Below are 20,702 nucleotides of genomic sequence, written 5' to 3' on the forward strand. Positions count from 1 at the left end.
AGCGCGCGAGGACTAGCAAAGGCCTTTGCTAGTGAAGTTTCCGATTGGAGGGGCTGCCGTGGACGTCACCCATCAGTGAGAACAAGCAGCCTGCTTGTCCTCAGAGAATGAAACTTACAACAGTATATATGTGATGGCTAAGAAAGTTTTTGCTGAGCAATTTTGTTATTCAGTCTGTGCGTCTGGCAACTGGGTGACAACCTGCTCCAGAGAGAACAATTATTTTGTATTGGCTTAGTGAGATACCAATAAAGATTTTTACTGGTTGCACCTATATCGAAGTCTGATTGTCTCTCTTATTCCAGCCCCTACGCTGAAGTATTTTCCCCTCCCCAGGGACAAGGGATAGGATTACACATTTTTTAGCTTCAGAACTTTTAGTACAAGAACAGTGTTGGGCAGACTTCTATGGTCTGTGCCCTGAGAATGGCAAGGACAAATCAAACTAGGGTATACATATAAAGTATCGCATACCATGTAAAATGAGTTTATCTTGTTGGGCATACTGGATGGACCGTACAGGTCTTTATCTGCCGTCATTAACTATGTTACTATGTATAATTCCCCTACATTTGTTTGTTATGAATATTACTCTGACTCAATAAAGATATTATTTTAAAAAAAAAACAACAACTCTGTAAAAGGACTCCTCTCTTGTTATCCTAATTAGAATAACTGACTATATAAATTAAGGGTTGTAATAGGAGTGGGTGGGAGTTAGAGGGGGGTGGCTGGGAATGAAGACTGCTGTGCCTTCTAGAGGCTATCTGTTAATGTTGTATGCTGTGGCAGAAAGTTCAAATTTTAAAGTTTTAAAACTATAAGGAAAAGGGTTTTATACTATGGAAACTAAGCTGTGCTGCAAAACTAAAGTTAAATCTCTAAATTGTGGTTTCCTGTGACTATCAGCTCTGTGTTCCTTATTTGAACTGGCTAAGCTGTGCTGCAAAACTAAAGTTACAACTCTATACTAGGGTTTCCTATGACTATCAGCTCTGCTCTTAAGAATTGTGGGGGAGTTGCTACAAGAACCAAGAATGCACATTTTGTGCTGCAAAAACTGCTGTATATGCCACCACTCAAGAAAAGATATTCAGGGGAAGTGGGAAAAAAGAGTGGAAAAGGAATATGTTGGAGTGTGGAGAGGAACAAGATAGGACGTATAAAACACATGTGGGGAAGATGGAGGAGGGTCAACATGAAATGGAAGAGTGACAAAAGATAAAAGGGCTGAAGCAAAATGGAGAGGGCAAGAATATAGTATGTGATACACAGAAGAAAGATACAGAAACTGATGGAGAGAAATTAGAGAAAAGGGAGAAAAAATGAATGGCAATATGAGTTCAGGCTGGAAGGGTGATAAAAAGGAGGAGCAAGAGACTGAGGAACCTTATGTTCTAAATTCACACAGTTACCACAGTAAAATCTGCTCCACTGATATATAGTACCAATATAAAAATACATAACATTTCCCTTTACTAGCTTTCCTTATTCAACTTTAAAAATGATGAAATGATTCTAAATGATGCTTGGTTCCTGACAGTATATTTGCTTATCAATAATAGATATTTAAAGGAAAAAATATTTGTACACCAGTGGAAAAGGTACCAATAGTGTTAACATACCTTTCTGTACTCTGTTCTTTTTAAAAGATGCTCAAGAGTTTCCTTTAAGTTTTTAAAGGTTTCCAGTTTTCTTAACAACTGATCCTTCTGTTCAGTAATGTTCATGACATCTGATGCAGAAAGATTAACAGCCTGACAAAATATGAGACCAAAGGAATAAAATATTTGAAACATTTTAATTGGAAAACACTTTAGCAATGACTTTCCATCTTCAAAATAACTTCAATTATTCTACAATGTCCACAAAATGCTATTTTCTTAAGTGCCATGCAAAGTGATGTATGAAGAATATTTTGTAAGCAATAAACATTTTACCAGGACTAAAATGCATCAACATGTAATCTTCAAAGGTCTGATTCTGGACCACAGGAATGTATTCCAACGCTTAGCCCCAATGCAAGAAGACATATCAAACACTCAAGGCAGTATAACTAGGTGGATGGGGCACAGAACAGTAAAACCTAGAGAATCAATTCTAAATCCTCTATTCACTACTAAGTACTATCAGACATTTGACAAAGCCTTTACAAGGTTATTTTCTATAGCACTATGTACAGTAACAACAGTGAAAAAATAACAGTCATTATTAAGTACTAGTAAAAAAAGCCCGTTTCTCATTGAAATGAAAAGGGCGCTAGCAAGGTAATCATCTTCTGCCATTAATGTTTTTAAGGGAAGTTCCAGCGTCCCCCCTCTCTCCCTCCCTCCCAGTTCCAGGGCCCTCCCTCCCAGTTCCAGGGTCCCCCCTCCCTTCTTCCCAGTTCCAGGGTCGTTGTCCCTCCCTCCGAGTTCCAGGGTTGTCGTCCCTCCCTCTCTCCCTTCCAGTTCCAGGCCCCCTCCCTCCGAATTTTAAAAGTCATACTGACTTACCTCATCGGGGTTACGGCGGCCGGCAGCAGTGGTAAAAAGCATGCAGGCTCGGCACTTCAGTTTTCCCTTCTCTGTCTCTTAGCTCTGGTCCCGCCCTCATTTCCTGTTTCCGCAAGGGCGGAACTAGAGCTGAGAGATAGAGAAGGGAAAACTGAAGTAAGTGCTGAGCCTACATGCTTTTTACTGTGCGAAGTAAGTCAGGATGACTTTTAAAATTTGGAGGGAGGGGGCCTGGAACTGGGAGGGAGGACCCTGGAATTGGGATGGAGGGAGGGGGGACGGACGACGACCCTGGAACTCGGAGGGAGGGAACGAACTTCCGGTGGGTGAATATTATATGCAGACTTCCCTTCCCTCCGAGGGCGGGGCACTGAGAGCGAGTGCGAGGCCTGTGGTTGGTCCCTTCTCCTTCTGACGTCGCGTTTTTTTCTCTGGCAACTATACAGAGTTCCCTCGAGGGCGGGACGATTACGAACCCTACACAGCTTCACTGCCACGGAGTCAGCTTCAGAATGTTAAAGGTGCAAATTATTATATTAGATGAGTTTTGTTCACTGTATCTCAGCCTGCTTTCATGAGTGTATTCCTGGAGCACTGCATAAGCTTACACATATTCAACAGATTCTGAAAAATACTGAGGTCAACATTCAAAACCACTTACATGATGAGCACTGGGGGCTGACCTCATAACTGCTTTGTGCTTAAAATGCTGGCCCAGAGAATATATACATTTTGGTACGCAAGTCACTACTGGGGTAATTTTAAAAAGCTTATGCATCAAGTATATGTGTAAAAATGGCATATATATACTTAAGAAAGGCATAACTAGCTGAATAAAGGAGGGGTTGATGCCCCAGTTTTGGAGGGTGTATCTATCCAAGGACATAAAAAGACTTGAAGCAGTTAAAAGGACAGCGACAAAAATGGTACAAGGTTTGCGCCAAAAGATGTATGAGAAGAGACTGGAAGACCTGAATATATATATACCTTAGAGGAAAGGAGAGATATAGGAAAGATATGATAAAGACATTTAAGTACTTGAAAGGTATTAATATACAAACTAAACACTTCCAGAGATGGGGAAGAGATGGAAGCAGAGAACATGAATTGAGGTTGCAGAATGGTAAAGAGTAACGTCAGGAAAGCAAACATACTTACCTGTAACTGATGTTCTCCAAGGACAGCAAGCCGCTTATTCTCACACGTGGGCGGCATCATCAGTCGGAGCCCCACTGCAGACGCTGAACCACTAGCACTAAAGAAAGTTCTTGCAGCGTCCCACCACACATGCACTAGTACCTTCCTGCCCGACGCTCAGGCGTGGGTCCCTCAGTCAGGTGAAAAGCATAAAGAGTACAACAAAAAACAACTCCTAGGGGAAGTGGAAGGGTATGTGAGAATAAGAAGTCTGCTGTCCTTGGATAACACCAGCTACAGGTAAGCAGGCAGAGTTTTCTCACATGTGAGAATCCCCAGCTACCAGGCTCACCGAAAACAAGAAAGATAGGATAATGGCTTCTTGAAACGTTGAGACTAAAACTCCAAAGAACCTGAAACTATAAATATACTAGCTGTGTAGGTGCAGCCTGGAACAGAATAAAACAGGGCCTAGGAGGGTGGAGTTGGATGCTAGACACCGAACAAATTCTGCAGAACTGCTTGTCTAAACCGACTGTCACGCCGGGTGTCCTTATCTAAACAGTAGTTGGATGTGAATGTGAATACTTGTAGTGGAAGTGAATTTTAAAGATTGTTTTTCAACTCTGCCTTGACCGACCAGTGACCTCAGGGTCTGTATTTGTGATTAACAGTAATTCTGTTTAAAAATGATTGTTTAACTTTGATTGTGTGAAAATAAGTTGGAATGTAGAAGATAAGATACAACTCTAATTAATTTGGTATGTGAAGGGGGAGGTGGAGCCTGTTTCAAGTTCAGATTGACTACCTGGACTGAGAAACATGTGACCACATTCCCACAGTATGGCTTGTTTACCTAAACAGAGAAATTCTCAAGCATTATGTAATTTTCCTTAGCTCTGAACATGAGTTCTAAGCCTAATATAAAAGGGAGTTTCTATCAGTGAAATTGGGATCTCGTCTGTGAGTAACATACGAACTGCGCAGAGAAGCATATTTCCTGGTCAAAGAAACTCCTGGCTTTCGCTGTGAACACGGCCCCCCCAGCTGATGATAAGAGCCTGGATGATGTAAGGACCAGTGATGACTGTTTTATTGATTCTTTTCCTGGTCTAGGAACTCTTAGCATTGCTTAGATGTAGAGACCAGTGATGTAATGATTGTTTGTAGGTATTGTTTATTTTCAGTTATATAGCTAATCATTGTATATAAAGGTCTAACTTACCTAACACGAATCCAAAAGAATCCACAGTAATTACTGAGTAGTCTGTGTTAGTGAAGCAGGCTGTAAATCCATAGCAGTACAATACTGAAGACCACATTGCAGCCTTGCAAATCTCCTCTGTAGAGGCTGATCTCAAGTGGGCTACCGACAGAGCCACGGCTTTGACACTGTGAGTCGTAACATGCCCCTCAAGAGTCAGCCTAGCCTGGGCATAAGTAAAGGAGATGCAGTCTGCTATCCAATTTGAAAGTGTGCATTTGCCGAAGGCCACCCCCCAACTTGTTGGGGTCAGAAGAAACAAAAAGCTAGGTGGACTGACTATAGGATTTAGTATGCTACAGATAGAAGGCTAAGACTTGCTTGCAGTCTAAAGTAAGAAGTACACTTTCGCCAGGATGGGCATGAGGTCTAGGGAAAAATGTTGGGAAAACAACTGACTGGTTAAAATGGAACTCCGACCTCACCTTAGGAAGGAACTTGGGGTGTGTGCGGAGGACTATTCTGTTGTGATAAAATTTATTATATGGTGGATGAGCCACCAGGGCTTGGAGCTCACTGACTCTGTGAGCTGAAGTGACTGCCATCAGAAATACAACTTTCCCAGTCAAAAACCTCAGATGGCTTTCATCAGCTGGGTGAAGACTATGTTGAGATCCCATGACTCAACTGGAGGCTTGGTAAAGAGCTTTGTCAACAACAAACCTCTTATGACACAAACAACCAAAGGTTGTACAGAGATGGACTCACCTCCTACACGATGATGATAAGCACCAATTGCACTATGATGAACCCTTACAGAGTTGGTTTTCAAAACAGACGCAGAACGGTGCAGGAGGTACTCAAGAAGGTTTTGTGAAGGGCAGGAGATAGGATCTAAGGCCTTGCCCTCACACCAGGTGGCAAACCTTCTCCATTTAAAAGAGTAACACCTCTCAGTGTAGTTTTTCCTGGAAGCCTGCAAGATATGGGAGACACACTCAGACAAACTGAGGGGTTTCAGTTCTACGCTCTCAACATCCAAGCAATGAAGGCCAGAGATTGGAGGTTGGGATGCCAAAGGGACCCTTCATTCTGCATGATGAGGGCTGGAAACAGTCCGATCTCCATGGATCTTCTGAAGACAACTCCAGAAGAAAAGGGAACCATATCTGTTGTGGCCTATGAGGAGCGATCAGTATCATGGTGCCCCGGTCTTGCTTGAGTTTTAGTAAGGTCTTCTCTATCAGAGGTATAGGAGGATATGCATAAAGAAGTCCTCTTTTCCAATGCAGGAGAAAGGCATCTGATGCTACTCTGCTGTGTGATCTGAGCCGGAAGCATTCTCTTTATGAGGCAAATTATCTGCCGCTCCTCCGGGCTATATGGGCTGATTTGGAGCACTGGGAGAATCTACATGTCTCATGGCTGGGACAAGTGCATGAAGTGAAAATGATGGTGTTACCTTGGTTGCTCTATCTTTTTATGGTTCTTCCTATCCCTCTCCCAAATAGGTTTTCTTGCTCCCTCTCATGTAAGGTCTTCCAATGTATCTGGAGGCATAAACTTCTTAGGATGCAGCAATCAGTGCTCTATTTGCCTAAAGGGAAGAGGGTACGGCAGTCCCACATTTTCAACATTATCAGGTGGCCCAATTAAAATCAATCTTAGCTTAGAATAGGGATGGTCATAAAAGCTAGGTTTATATAGAGCAGGCTCCTTGTTCAGATTCATTGTATGCACAGCTCCCATGGCTTCCACTGGGGGAGTTGCGAGTCATTACTAGGTCCACCAACCCTTATTTTCAACTTGCTCGGGAATCTTGGATCCGAACCTGGGCACACTTTCTGAAAGGCCAGCAATACTTTAGGGCTAGCCCTCTTGCGGTAGTGATTAGTTTCCTGCTGGGTCATTTAGATCCTAGGTACTGAGTTTGGGCAGCACATGGGTTATCCCAACTAGGGCAGTTGGTGAACGATGGAAGAGGAATTTGGGTTGGGACCTCAGGATTTGTTTCATTATAGGCAAGTCTCAGATTTCATTTACAGGGAAGTAGTGGACGTGGATGTATATTTAAGCTGTATCATGTCTTGGTGTAGCAGCCCTCCCCACCATCTCTTTTTGGGAGGGCCTGTTAGGATGTACTTATGACACTAAGGTCTGGGACATTATTTTTAAATGCCTCCTCAAGATCTCTATTGCAGGCAATCTGATGGAGAATGGCTATAAAATGCTATTTCAGTGGTACCTCAATCCTGCTCATTTCCACAAAATGTATAGTTCTGTTTCCGATATACGTTGACAGGCCTGTGATAGTAAGGGTACATTTATTCACATATGGTGGACCTGTCCATCTGCAGAACCCAATTAGGACATGATTTTGCCTTGATTTCTGATATCATTGGGCTGCCTCTACAGAAATCCATGGGATATAGTCTCCTCCATATTAAACCTGTGGCGTTTCCAGGGAAATATGTACATTTAGTTTTTCATATCGCTACTGCAGCTTGGCTGTTGCTAGCCACATCATGGAAGCAGCCCTTCTTGCCGTCACGTTTGCAAGTTTTGGCTAAAGTGGACTTTCTCTGCAGGATGTCTCGCCTCACCGCGCTGCACTGGAACGGTGAATTTTATCCAAATATGAGACCCTTATGTCAAATAGAAAGAACGACCAGCTGCTTGATCTACCTTGTTTTTCTGCTTTTGTTGTGGTTTATTATCCTGTTCTCTGTAGTGTCTGGTTTTTGTCCACAAGCTTATATGCAGCATTGTACCTAAGAGTGAAGGTATGATTCACTGGTTTTGTGGGATGTTGTTCTGTGGTTCTTGAGTTGTATTATATTATTTGAAAATGTGTTCATAAACAAATTTAAACGAAAAATGTAACAAGAAGTCTTTAATAAGTTGTTCAAACTGAATACAAAATAAAGCAGATGACACTTCCAACCATGATGCATCTTTGAAACACAGAAAAAAGTAACCTTACACGACCTCCCAGTTTACAACATTTTCATCCCTTTCTTTCTGAACACTTGCTGCCTAACTTTATGCAGATAGTTATCTGGACATCAAGCTGAATAATCACTACTCTCTGGATTATTTGCAGCTCTGCCCCCACATCGCCAAAGCATTACTCAGATAGTAGTGAGGCGAACTGTAAAGATACCAAGCAGCACTATCCAGATAGTGCCAGATAAGGGAATTATCTGGGTAACGCCTGTCATTATCTGAATAATTCCTTTCGAATATCAGGCACTACATAAATGCATAGGTATGCATAATTACTCACGTTTATATTGTATCTGCATAAAAATCTGAAATGTTATGCACCAAATGACTAAAAGTGTTTTTTTTAGGGGGGGGGAGGTTAGGGAAGTCTACAGAAAACATGATTAGTATTTCTAACTCTCTATATTACTAAGCCATCAGCTAAAGTTACTGACATAGCACATGCTAATATGGTAGTCTAACACCATTCACCTTCTATTTTACCATGGGTTCCATTTTATGCAATGGGACCTAGTTACTAATAATGTATGTTAATATCATTAGCATGTATAAATAATAGTGCTGCAGATTTAGCACATTTATAATGCAGTGAACGCATTACATTTTTAATGGTCATTGACAAATTTTAATCACAATTAATACCTTGTCAATTACCTGGTCTCCTGCTCCTGTGCTGGGTCTGATGCTTCTTCCGGTCTGAATGGCAGGAAGAAGGCTGGCGCGGAGACATTCCTTTGTGAATGTTACTGCTGGCTCTGCTTGACCCAGAAACAGGAAGTTACATCAGAGCTTGACATAATTTCCTGTTTCTCTGTCAGTCTCAGCCACCGGAAACGCACACAAGGAAATGTCTCTGCACTAGTCTTCTGCCTGCCACAGCTGCCACTCTCCTTTACATGCCACAAAGCTCGGATGAATATAGAGGCCCCAGGAGCAAAACTTGTACTGATAAACTTGCAGAAAGCTTCCAAGGATAATGATATCGAGCTCTACAGAACAGGGAAAGCCCAACTGCCAGAGTATGAGGATGACCGTAAACAGTCTCTCCTTCTCTTACATCCCAGCCACACTTTCCGGTTTGCTACATGATCAGCCAGGCCCAGCAGTTGGGTAGGTCTCATCTTGGGCTGGTGTTGAAGGATTGCCTTTCTTCATCAAATTTGTACAGCAGTTTTACTCTTAGAGGTTTGGGGTGTTTAACACTCTGCTTGCTTGGGCAGTGGGAAGGGTAGGGGAGGAAAGGTGAAGAGATGGTGGACATGATAGGGGGTGGGGGAGGAGAGAGGGAGATGGACTAGGAGGGGCAGAGGGGAGGTAGAGAGATGCAGAAATCACATGCTGGTAGGCATCTTTTAATCTTGCATTATTAATAATTTTTAATTGTGCAATTAATTATGATTAATAATTTTTAATCTTCCTGCAACCCTAGTAAATAAATCTAGCTGTATATCCACTAAGGCGGCAATAATCAAACTACTTGTGATCAGGCAAACTCATGTGGTCAGTCTTAATTTTTTATTTAATTTAATTTTAAATGACATAATTCACCTTTACCAGAGATTATATAGATCGAATTGGAGAGCAATTTCAAATACATCATCAATAAATATAACACCCAATCAACAATAAGATACAAATACAGTAATTGTACAAAGTAAACCAATTTTCAATTTTTCCTAAACAAAAGACAGACACCCCCCCACAACGCTGTGGTAAACTGTTCCACAGATTAGGGGTCCTTACCAATACTGTGTTGCAAAAGCTAAATACAAATTTTAACTGTTTAGATGGATACAACCTGCAAAATCTTTTTTCCCCATCAGATCGATAGTGAAGTAGCATTCTGACTTGATCTTAGAGTCCTAGTACGGTTGTACTGATAAATCAATTTTGTTGAATACTATGGCACCATATCCTGCAAAAACCTCTACACCAGTGGTTTTCAACTCAGTTCTTATGAGGTGTATTAGCATGCAATGGAGGAAGTGCATGCTAATACACCTCATGCATATTCACTGTGGATATCCTGAAACCCCAGCTGGTCAGGTGGCCCCTGCAGACTGGGTTGAAAACCACTGCTCTACACCATTGTAAGAACTTTAAAATCAATTTGTGGTTTAACGGGTAGCCAGTACAAGTTGTTTAATAAAAGTAAAAGCTGTTCAAATTTCCTGTCTAGTAACCTTTGCTGCAGTGTTCTGAACTACATGCAGTTTTGCCAATAACTATCTTAATAGGTGGGAAAATGTGGGGTACAAATGCAATAAATAAATCAATAAACCCATATCACACATGTTACCCACAGATTTGTTGTGATAATCAAGAAAATGTAAATGCACAAACTGCTGCTTGCGTTTTGTGTGGGCATTTTTTCACAGCAAAATTACATTTTCCATTCTGATTATTCCAAACACATATGTGTAGTTTTCTCTTCCAACCTAACACATCGTTCACATGTTCTTTCACCCAAGTATAAGGTGAACAACAATCCAAAATCACATTTCTTTGTGAAAAACTGTTTTGCCCACAGAAAGGGATTTTTAATACTGCCTTCTAAGAGTGGGTGGGGGGATTTGGGGGATGGGGGAAAGGCTTGGGAAGGTTTTGATTCTTGTATTCTGGAAAAATGTGTTTGATCTAATTGATTGTTTATACTGTTGGTTTCAATAAAAATGATTTTTAAACATACTGCCTTCTAAATGTAATATACTTACACTTGGCATCTCAGCAACACTCTCTTTCAATAGTGACAGCAATATTTCTGCAGATCTTGTTGCCATCTCTACTTCATGAAGCTTTGCCAATAATACCATTTCTCTATCAGAGGTTTCTCCATTTAGCCTAATTAAAAACAGGAATAAAATCAATGTTTTGCAAAAACTTTCACACGTTTAATATAGAACACACTAAAATCTCTTCTTACAGATTGTAAGGGTGTTCTATCTTCCCACGGCAAAGAAAAAAGTTTCTGAGGAGCAGTTGCAATCTCCTCAGATCCCTATGGATAGTTTGGATTTGACACAATTCTTAGAAGGATCTGATTCTGCTGGTTCCCATACAACTGCAACACTGCTTGTAATGTTAACATTTGAATTGGACAGAGACTGGTTTATGCGTATCTTTTTCAAGATTAAAGCTTGTGTGTATATGAATTCCCGTACACGTATTTTTCCTGATGTTTCTAAGGCAACACAGAAAAGGCGGCAACAGTTTCTCCTGCTTAGTTGGGTGGTCTTTTTTTCCCTCCGTTTTCTTTGTCAATGTTTGCTTAAAATTGGAGGTCAGAATTGTTTTTTTATGATCCACAACTGTCTATATTTGTTACTAATAGAATGTCTTCTGATCCACAGTTAGTTCAGGGTTTGGAGCCTTCCTCATGAGTACAGGTTGTGCGGTTTTGAACATTATAAGGGGCGTTTCATTAGCTAGGGGACTGTTTCTTCTTTTTTTATTCACATATTGTAGCACAAAAAGTGTATTTTGATTTTCCTCTGTATTATCTGTAGTATTGAATGACTGTGAACTACCTTTTCTTTTTCTTTTGTAAGTTTATGCTTGTAATGTATAATTTGAAATTTAAAAAACAATTATGTGAATGTAAGCATTAAGATCAGAGAGCACAGCCAATCATTGGTCTGAATCATGAGAAAAGATTTCCTGTGCAAGCACAGCCTGATGGTAAAAGCTGAACTTCGACGCTCATGGTGGGCAAGTTGAAGGAAGTTGTCACCAGTTTAGGATGTAACCCCCCCCCCCCCCCCCCGGGACTATTTGAAGAACCCACTGGTCAGAAGTTATAAGGGGCCATCTTGCTTTTAAAAAACTTCAGCTTCCCCCCTATCAGTAGGCCATCTAGGATGATCACTTTTATTGCGGCTATGTTCTCCTGGTGACAGTCAAAAGCTAGTCCCTTGCTTTGTCTGGGAACCTGGCTGGGCTTACTGGGGCCACTGCTGTCTAGGTCTGGAGCGAGGCCTCTGGGACTGTTGGGAAGAGCGGGCTAGAGAAGTATGCCTATGCCTTCAAAAGTACTACAATCTCTTTTGGGCACCATCTGTAAACTTCCAAGAAGTAGAGGCCGCAGAAGTGGGCTGAGAGAGGGACTTCATGCCATCTCTTGATAATGTCAGTGACCTCCTCCACTCAGTGGCGTTCCTAGAGGGGCTGACACCCGGGGCGGATCGCCGATGCGCCCCGCCCCTCGGGTGCAGCCCCCCCCCCGGCGAAAGGACACTCCCCGCAAAGGAAAACAAAAACCCTGGGTGCACGCCGCTGGGGGGGGGGTGCCACGCGCGCCTGTCCTCCGTTGTTCCATGCTTCTTCTCTGCCCTGGGACAGGAAGTAACCTGTTCCGGGGCAGAGAAGAATCATGGAACAACGGAGGACAGGCGCGCACGGCACCCCCCCAGCGGCGTGCACCCGAGCCGGACTGCACCTACTGCCCCCCCCTTAGGAATGCCACTGCCTCCACTTTGTCCCCAAAAAGACTGTCACCTCAGCGAGGAACATCTGCCAGTTTTTCCTGAACTGATGTTCTAGATCTGAAACACACAGCCATTGAGTCTGCACTCTTTCTGCTTGGCTACTAACACAAAGAGTTCTGCAGCCTTGTCTGAGGGCAGAGAGTCTGCAAACTCCACTACACTGCACACCAAGTTCTGCATGTAAATGTTCATGTAGAGCTGCTAAGTCTGAATGCGGGACATGAGCATAAAGACCTAATAATCCTTCCTCGCAAATGACTAAGATTCTAGCATCTTACCCCGGGGATGCCCACGTATGGGTCCTAGAACTCTTGAGAATGGTGTGGCAGCTCTTGCTTTTCAAAATACAGGAGCCTTTTGACTCTACACATAGAATCTGCCTTCCGAAGTACGGGCTGCACAGAGAGAGGGGTCTCCCACTTCAAAGGATGCTGTGCACAGACACTGTTAAAGCTTCCCTAGGAGGGTCCTCATAGTCAAGGATATCCAACATCTTGTCATCAACTTTCAAATCAAATGGGATGGTCTTAGCCATCTCCCTCAAAAAACTGACAAAGGAGAGCTCCTCTGGCAGGGACTTCCTTCTTTCCTGAGGTGGGGAGGGTTCAGATGGTAGAACAAGGGAGCCCTCCTCCGAGACCTCCTCTGGTTGAACCTCAGACATCCAAGTGATCCCAGTTAGACTCAGCAAGCACTCCTCCTGAGTGGGCTGAGCAGGTGACCTCATTCTTCTGGACTCACATCCAAACCAAGCAAGAGTGCCAAGAGACAGGTCCTGTGCATTCACGATGAGTTGAAAGACACCCATACATGCACTGTTCAATGCTGCCAATTCTAGGAACTACTAGAACGCTGGGTAGCATCCATGTCGGGTTCCATCAGATGACGTCACCCATATTTGGCAAATGATGTCCTGCTTGTCCTCAGAGAAAAATCAAAACAACCAAGAAGGGAGAAGATCATGGTTAGAATTTCCATAAAAATTCCGTATCCCAACAAAGAAATGTAAGTACATATAGAATGAAAGAGATCCCTTTGTAACAAATGATCCCTTATGTTTTCTCCTCCACCTTAATTATTTTTCTTTGTAGTCTAAGTAAAAGCTAGAGAGATATTTTTCTTTATATTTCTGTGAATTTGAGATTTTGACCTTTTGATTCCATCAGGGTTTTCCTTATTTTGAACAATGTTATGTTATGTATTTATAACCTGCCTTCTTCCAAGCAAAGTCACAAATCAAGAATCTAGTGAATAGCACTAGGAATATTTTTTTTAATGTTATTTGTACAGTATTACAATTTTTAGATTAAGTATTTATGAAAAAGATGTCTTCAACTGTCTTCGAGAAAGATATTAAGAAGGTATTAACCGGATAACAGGAGGAAGCAAGTTCCAAATTTTAAAAGACTGAAAACAGAATGAACTTTCTAAAAATCATTGATGGAAAACAGAGAAGACCTTGATTTATTGTGCAATTCACTCATCCTACCAGATGAATCCCTAAAGCAATAACAGAACTTTTAGAAGACTGCCTGGGACAGTATTTTATAAACTAAAATGATATGTTAAAAATTATTCAGGCCTCCACAGGTAACCAGTGAAGCTGTGTTAAAAGAAGTGATGCATAATCAAATATTTTTCATTTTAAAAGTTAAAGCTGCAATATTCTACAACAACTGTCAGCTTTTACAGGTTTTTTTGTGAGATTCCTACATACAGAGAGTTGCAGTAGTCCATCTGGGTCAAAGTTAGCGACTGTACCACTAAAGTAAAATGATTCCTGAATCCTTCTAAGCTAAGTTTTAAACAAATTTTCTTTGCAAGGTGTCACAAAATGCCTAGCCACCCGCCTGGGGTTACCCCGCAGCCACTTAGAGGGTCTATCCCCAGCACAGCTCAGGTCCGCCTACACCTGCCGCTTGTGCTCTACACTAGCACCCTTCTCCCACCGACTGGGTCACAACTGCCTCTGGGCGAATCTCCTGCTCTCAAATTATCACCAGTGATTTCTAAGTTACTGGAGCCACACTCCCAGTGGTCCCACAGTTCCCAGAAAGCACTCACAGACCCAACACACAAACCACCAATGATTCCCGTAAAAACAGAAGTGAATCCTTCTAAGCTAAGTTTTAAATAAATTTTCTTTGCAAGGTGTCACAAAATGCCTAGCCACCCGCCTGGGGTTACCCCGCAGCCACTTAGAGGGTCTATCCCCAGCACAGCTCAGGTCCGCCTACACCTGCCGCTTGTGCTCTACACTAGCACCCTTCTCCCACCGACTGGGTCACAACTGCCTCTGGGCGAATCTCCTGCTCTCAAATTATCACCAGTGATTTCTAAGTTACTGGAGCCACACTCCCAGTGGTCCCACAGTTCCCAGAAAGCACTCACAGACCCAACACACAAACCACCAATGATTCCCGTAAAAACAGAAGTGAATCCTTCTAAGCTAAGTTTTAAATAAATTTTCTTTGCAAGGTGTCACAAAATGCCTAGCCACCCGCCTGGGGTTACCCCGCAGCCACTTAGAGGGTCTATCCCCAGCACAGCTCAGGTCCGCCTACACCTGCCGCTTGTGCTCTACACTAGCACCCTTCTCCCACCGACTGGGTCACAACTGCCTCTGGGCGAATCTCCTGCTCTCAAATTATCACCAGTGATTTCTAAGTTACTGGAGCCACACTCCCAGTGGTCCCACAGTTCCCAGAAAGCACTCACAGACCCAACACACAAACCACCAATGATTCCCGTAAAAACAGAAGTGAATCCTTCTAAGCTAAGTTTTAAATAAATTTTCTTTGCAAGGTGTCACAAAATGCCTAGCCACCCGCCTGGGGTTACCCCGCAGCCACTTAGAGGGTCTATCCCCAGCACAGCTCAGGTCCGCCTACTCCTGCCGCTTGTGCTCTACACTAGCACCCTTTTCCCACCAACTGGGTCACAACTGCCTCTGGGCGAGTCTCCTGCTCTCAAATTATCCCCATTGATTTCTAGGTTATTGGAGCCGCACTCCCAGTGGTCCCACAGTTCCCAGAAAGCATTCACAGACTCAACACACAAAGCACCAGGATTCTTTATCACTCCAGACAGAGAGACAATAAACTAAATATTGTTTATTGTCTTTTAAAAATCAAACAGTGGAACAAAATAGTGCAATCAGCAAACAATAACAGGTAACTGAAATATGGATCAATTATAACACTAACTAAACATTTGTATACTGTTTAAACAGTACCTGGGAAGATCAGGAGATACAATTCACCGAGCCTCAGCAAAGAGATCTGTCTCTCTTTTCTCCTGGGCTAAAACTGGAGCAACAGCCAGCAACAACTACTAGGTAATTTCAAACTCCAGGCCAATCAGAGCCCAGTCAACAAGTTTTAAAAGTATACTGCTCACAGTAGTGTTGATTCACTTCTTCAATGTGTGCAACGAAAAGAGGGCATTTACTTTTCTATAATAGCTTTAACATAAAACATGCACCAAACTGATGGCCAAACTAGAGAAATGCACTTCAAGAGTTGTAAAAGGCAATTTTACAGGCTTAAAACAAAGTACTTCTGTCACATAAGGTTATCAACTTGAGGTTCCATAGACATGACAGAATCTAATATCCCTCCCAGGACTCTAGAAGTTTTCTCAACCAAAAGGGAGGAGTCATTACCTAATAAAATAATATTTGGAACTTTATTTAAATCAGAACCAAAGGGTTTTAGTTTTTTCTGTATTTAGCTTTAGAAGACAAGGAATCAAGACCATGGTTTGATCTTATCAGTATACATTTTTATCCTGAGAGATGATTAATGCAGATCTTGAGAAACCATAACATATGAAAACAAAAATTCTTCTTCTCCAAGAGCCAACAAGCCTAAAGAACTCATATAGATATTAAATAAAAGAGATAGAAGATCCCTGAGGAACTCCGCAAGGCGGCTGCTATGAAGACAATAATTGACCATTCTTAATTACTCGATAAAACCTATTTCTGAGAAAATCATTAAACCACTGAAATACATTGTTAGTGATTCCTAATTCAGCCAGTTTATGCATCAAAATATCATGATCAACTGTATCAAAGGCTGCTGAGATGTCAAACTGCAAAAGCGCCATCTGGCCTCCCCTGTTGAGTACTTTCATTACTTCAGATGTTAAATCTATCAGCAATAACTCTGTACTATGAGACGTCTGAATCCATACTGTGAAGAATGAAGTACATCAGAATCTATGTAGTCTGATAATTGTGAACTACAAACTTAATTAATTTAGTAAGAAGTGGAATGCTAGCTATTGGTCTAAAATTACTTGCTTTAGTTAGATCAAGACCTTCCACCTTTGGAATTGAAGTTAGCACAATCTCACCCATTTGGAGGGAAAAATATCCAGGATACAGCATACAATTTACAAACTTCATTAACCATTCAATTATTTCAATGGGTCAGCTAAAAGAAAAGATGGAAAGTGGTCAAGAATACAGTGTGTTGAAGAAAGTTTATATAAAAGTAGGAATGCATTCACTGCAACTAGACCTTACAGATGTGTATAGCATTAGACACCATTGGTACCAGCTGCTGGCAAGCCAGAGAGACATGTTTCTAGAAAATTTACCATTTTGTTTTTAACATACAACAGAAGGAAAAATAATCAGTTCTATTCTGAGAAAAAAGGACAACGTATTCCATAATTTTACAGCTTGATAGGAAAATGTGGACAACCCCCCCCCCCCCCCCCCCCCCCCCCAGACACTTATATCCTAAATTCAGGCAATTTTGTTGTGTAGATTTTGTAGTTTTACAATTAGTGGAATGTGTGATAAGTTGTAAAATGTAGTCTCTTTAAATAGAAATTTTGTCATTACAGCATAGGACAGTGGTTCCCAAATGGTGGGTTGTGACCCCCTAACGGGGTCACAGAGAGGAATGCTTCTCTTTCCTCTGGACCTCCGGTATGACCTAAGCCCTATTCACTATCCCCAGTAGCAACGGTCACAATGGAGCCTGTGAACATATGAACATTCACAGGTCCTGCCCCTTCCTCCTAAGTGGGCTTCCTGTTAGACTGGAAATTCTTGCAGAATACTGGGATCTGTACAATAACTCACAAGCCCTATGCTGACACCCGCTACTAGTGGATAACTGGAAGCAGAAGTGCATGAGAGAAGAGGGAGAGTGTATTTCTGCTATTTGCTTTCATCATCATCTGGGGTCACATGAATTGAAGTGCTTAAATGAGATCACACTAGCTAAAAGTTTGGGAAACAATGGTATAGGAAATGAATTGCACTAATTAAACTGAAAACAAAAATACTGCTCATTTAAAACAGATATACTAATTATTGATTATTTCTTGTTATGGAAAAATAAAATTTTATGTTAATTGGAACTCAAAATTTGTGATCTTTCTCTTGAATAAATACTTTAATTACAAAAAAGTTAAGTTAATGTCAAGCATGTGAATAGTAGATATGGTGAAGAGAGAAGTGCATGAATTTCTGTTAATGCATACCAAGTCATAGAACTTTCATCCAAGCTTTGCTGTAGAGGGGTTTTATGTACTACACTTGAACATTCCAAGGCCAGTTCGTCTAGCATAGCTTCTCGTTTTCCTGGAGTTTACTCAGAGTGTTCTGGATATCTTGAGTCTGCTTACAAGGTTCTTCATCCAAATATGCTGAAAACTTAGAAAGACATTATTATTCATACCTCCAAAACAGTTTTTTCTCTTCTTCAAATGACAACTGAGGAAGCTTGGGCTTAGTTGCTAAAAATACAGGGCTCGATATTCAAAGTGATTTCAATGGCCAGGAAATGCTCCTGACCGTTTAAATCGCTTATCGGGGGATAACTGGCAATATTCAGTGGCACTTAACCAGGTAATGCTGCTGAACATTGCCTCTCAACAGATAAGCCCCTAACTGTTGAGGTTAGGGGCGGGACGGGATAGAGGCCCTAGCCAGTTAGCGGGATGAGCGAAACATGGCCCTTGCCAGTTAGCGGCAATATTCATACCACTAACTAGATAGGTAAGCGTATAAAGTTAGGACAGGAGTGTCCTAACTTCATGCGCCAAGTTCAACCGGACACCAGTCTGAATATTGGATGATGCCCAATTAAACTCAATGAGTGTCTAGTGGCACCCCCCTCACAATGTCCCCTGCCTGAAAATATGACTGCCCCAGTCCCCATCCATCCACCCACCTACCTGCCTTCATAGGCCCCCTGAGCCTACCTGGAGAAGTCCCTAGAGGTCTAGGGGAAAATAAGGAAGAAGCAATACCCACTTGCTCCTGCCCAGCACTGGCCTCCAAATCAAAATGGTTGCCTCAACCTGTAGCTTTAACACGTTTTGTTTGTGGCAAACATTTTTGTGCATTCTAAGCACACATTAGGGCTTAACATGTTTTAGTAAACATGCCCTAAGAGGACTAAAAATTGAACGAGATGTGTGTGGGTCTGCAGCCAAAAGTAGTACATTCAAATCCATTGCCTTGGACCTGGAAAGAAGGACTATGCTTAGAATGAACATGAAAGTAGAAGATCTAGGCATCAGGAATAAGGCCTTGAGCCCATGACATCCAAGGCCATAAGGTCATTTTCTTCTTTGGAGACAAAGGGGCAGTCCAATTCTATAGGAGCCATGGAAGAACTAAATTGTTGTTCAGAAACTTATCACCCATCCCAGAGCTTCCAAACCTACACAAGGAAAAATTATGTCTTACCTGATAATTTTCTTTTCTTTAGTTACAGCAGATGAATCCATCTACCAGCAGGTGGAGATAGAGAGTACCAAACTGAAATCTGCCACATAGGACAATATGCTCCTTGGTCAGTCAGTATTTCTCATAACAAAGCAGAAGGAATAATAAGGCAAACATTTCTCCCTCCTCAAAGAAATGAGGCATAAACCTGTCAACTAGCAGAACTATGCAAAGGCAACCACAGCAAGAAACCTAAGCAGAGAAACAGACTGAACTGACAGTGTCAACCTTGTGAAAGGGGTGGGACTCTGAATTTGTTTGCTGTGACTAAAGAAAATAAATTTATTAGGTAAGACATAATTTTTCCTTAATTGTCATCAGCAGCAGACGAATCCAGAGACTTGTGGGATGTAGCAAAGCAGTCCGTAAGAAGGGTGGAAACCAGACACAACTGTGGAAAGAACTGATACCCCAAAGGATGCCTTGGACCTAGCTGAAACCATTAACTAGATAAGGTCTGGAAAACATGTGTCACAAGGACCACATAGGGGACCTTCATAAAAGAGAATGGAGAGGAGATGCGCCAAGTGGAATATGCTCAAGCAATAGGTGCCTGACTTCAGCGAGCTATGACTGCATATGAGGCTGCATTGCCCCGACAGGGGACTACCAGCAGCAGAAAGGGAGATTAGGCCAGACAATCATTGCCGGCATGAAGGTGCCAGAAAGGACCACAGCGACTGCAATATAAAGCAGCAGGTGGAAACTCCCAGGATGATTTTCCTCCAAGAATGGAGGAAACAACGTCTGATTAATGAAAATGGAAATGTGGATACCACCACAGGCAGTAATGGCCACAAGACGCCAAAAAACAGGTCAGACAACCAGGAATCTAAGGCTCCAGATGCTGCATGGGATCGCCACCTTAGGAAGGCTATGCCAGGATGACAAATGTGCCCCGAAGACAGCCGCTGCAGCAGCGCACCATTAGATGCTCTTGTGAACATGGGTTGCCAGCTGCTCCCGCATTACAGAGGAAAAAAATGGCCATACCTCAGGAAGTACTACAGTCCAAGCCAGGCTACCAAAACCAGGAATCCCACAATCCAGTACCTGGAGTAATTGCAGCAAAGGGTAGCAAAGGTCCCTGCAAATGCAGCACAAGCCGAAAGATGCCTATGAAGCTGGGAATATAATAAGAACATAAGCGCTGCCATACTAGGACAAACTGAAGGTACATCAAGCTCAATATCCTGTTTCTAATAGTGGCCAATCCAGGTCACAAGTACCTGGCAAGATCCCAGAACAGTAAAACAGATTATTTTATACTGATTATCCTAGAAATAAACAGTGGATTTTCCCAAGTCCATCTTAATAATGGCATATGGACTTTTCTTTTAGGAAATTATCTAAACCTTTATTAAACCCTGCTAAGCTAACTGTTTTTACCACATTCTCTGGCAGCAAATTCCAGAGTTTAATTACACACTGAGTGAAGAAATATTTTCTCTGGTTTGTTTTAAATTTACTACTTAGTAGCTTCATTGCATGCCCCCTAGTCCTATGATTTTTGGAAAGAGTAAACAAGCAATTCACTCAGAATTTTATAGACCTCTATCATATCTCCCCTCAGTCGTCTCTTCTCCAAGCTGAAGAGCCCTAACTGCTTTACTTTTCTTCAT

General features: G+C 42.0%; 1 protein-coding gene across 4 annotated transcripts in view; it reads right to left on the minus strand.

The window, feature by feature from the left end:
- The window catches only part of ODF2L (outer dense fiber of sperm tails 2 like), a 179,350-nt gene that overhangs the window by 145,284 nt on the left and 13,364 nt on the right, over positions 1-20,702 (minus strand). For 2 of the 4 annotated variants that reach the window (XM_030207204.1, XM_030207202.1), the window contains exons 2-4: positions 17,829-18,000; positions 10,557-10,683; positions 1,626-1,757 (exon numbers count right to left, since the gene is read on the minus strand). In XM_030207204.1, coding sequence (XP_030063064.1) covers positions 1,626-1,757; positions 10,557-10,683; positions 17,829-17,914 — 345 coding nt within the window. In that variant the 5' untranslated portion in view covers positions 17,915-18,000. Of the gene's footprint in view, positions 1-1,625; positions 1,758-10,556; positions 10,684-17,828; positions 18,001-20,702 lie in introns of those variants that run through there. The other 2 variants (XM_030207203.1, XM_030207205.1) reach the window with 2 other exon arrangements.

This window comes from Microcaecilia unicolor, chromosome 6 (assembly GCF_901765095.1).
Source record: "Microcaecilia unicolor chromosome 6, aMicUni1.1, whole genome shotgun sequence".
In the NCBI taxonomy this organism is placed as follows: domain Eukaryota; kingdom Metazoa; phylum Chordata; class Amphibia; order Gymnophiona; family Siphonopidae; genus Microcaecilia; species Microcaecilia unicolor.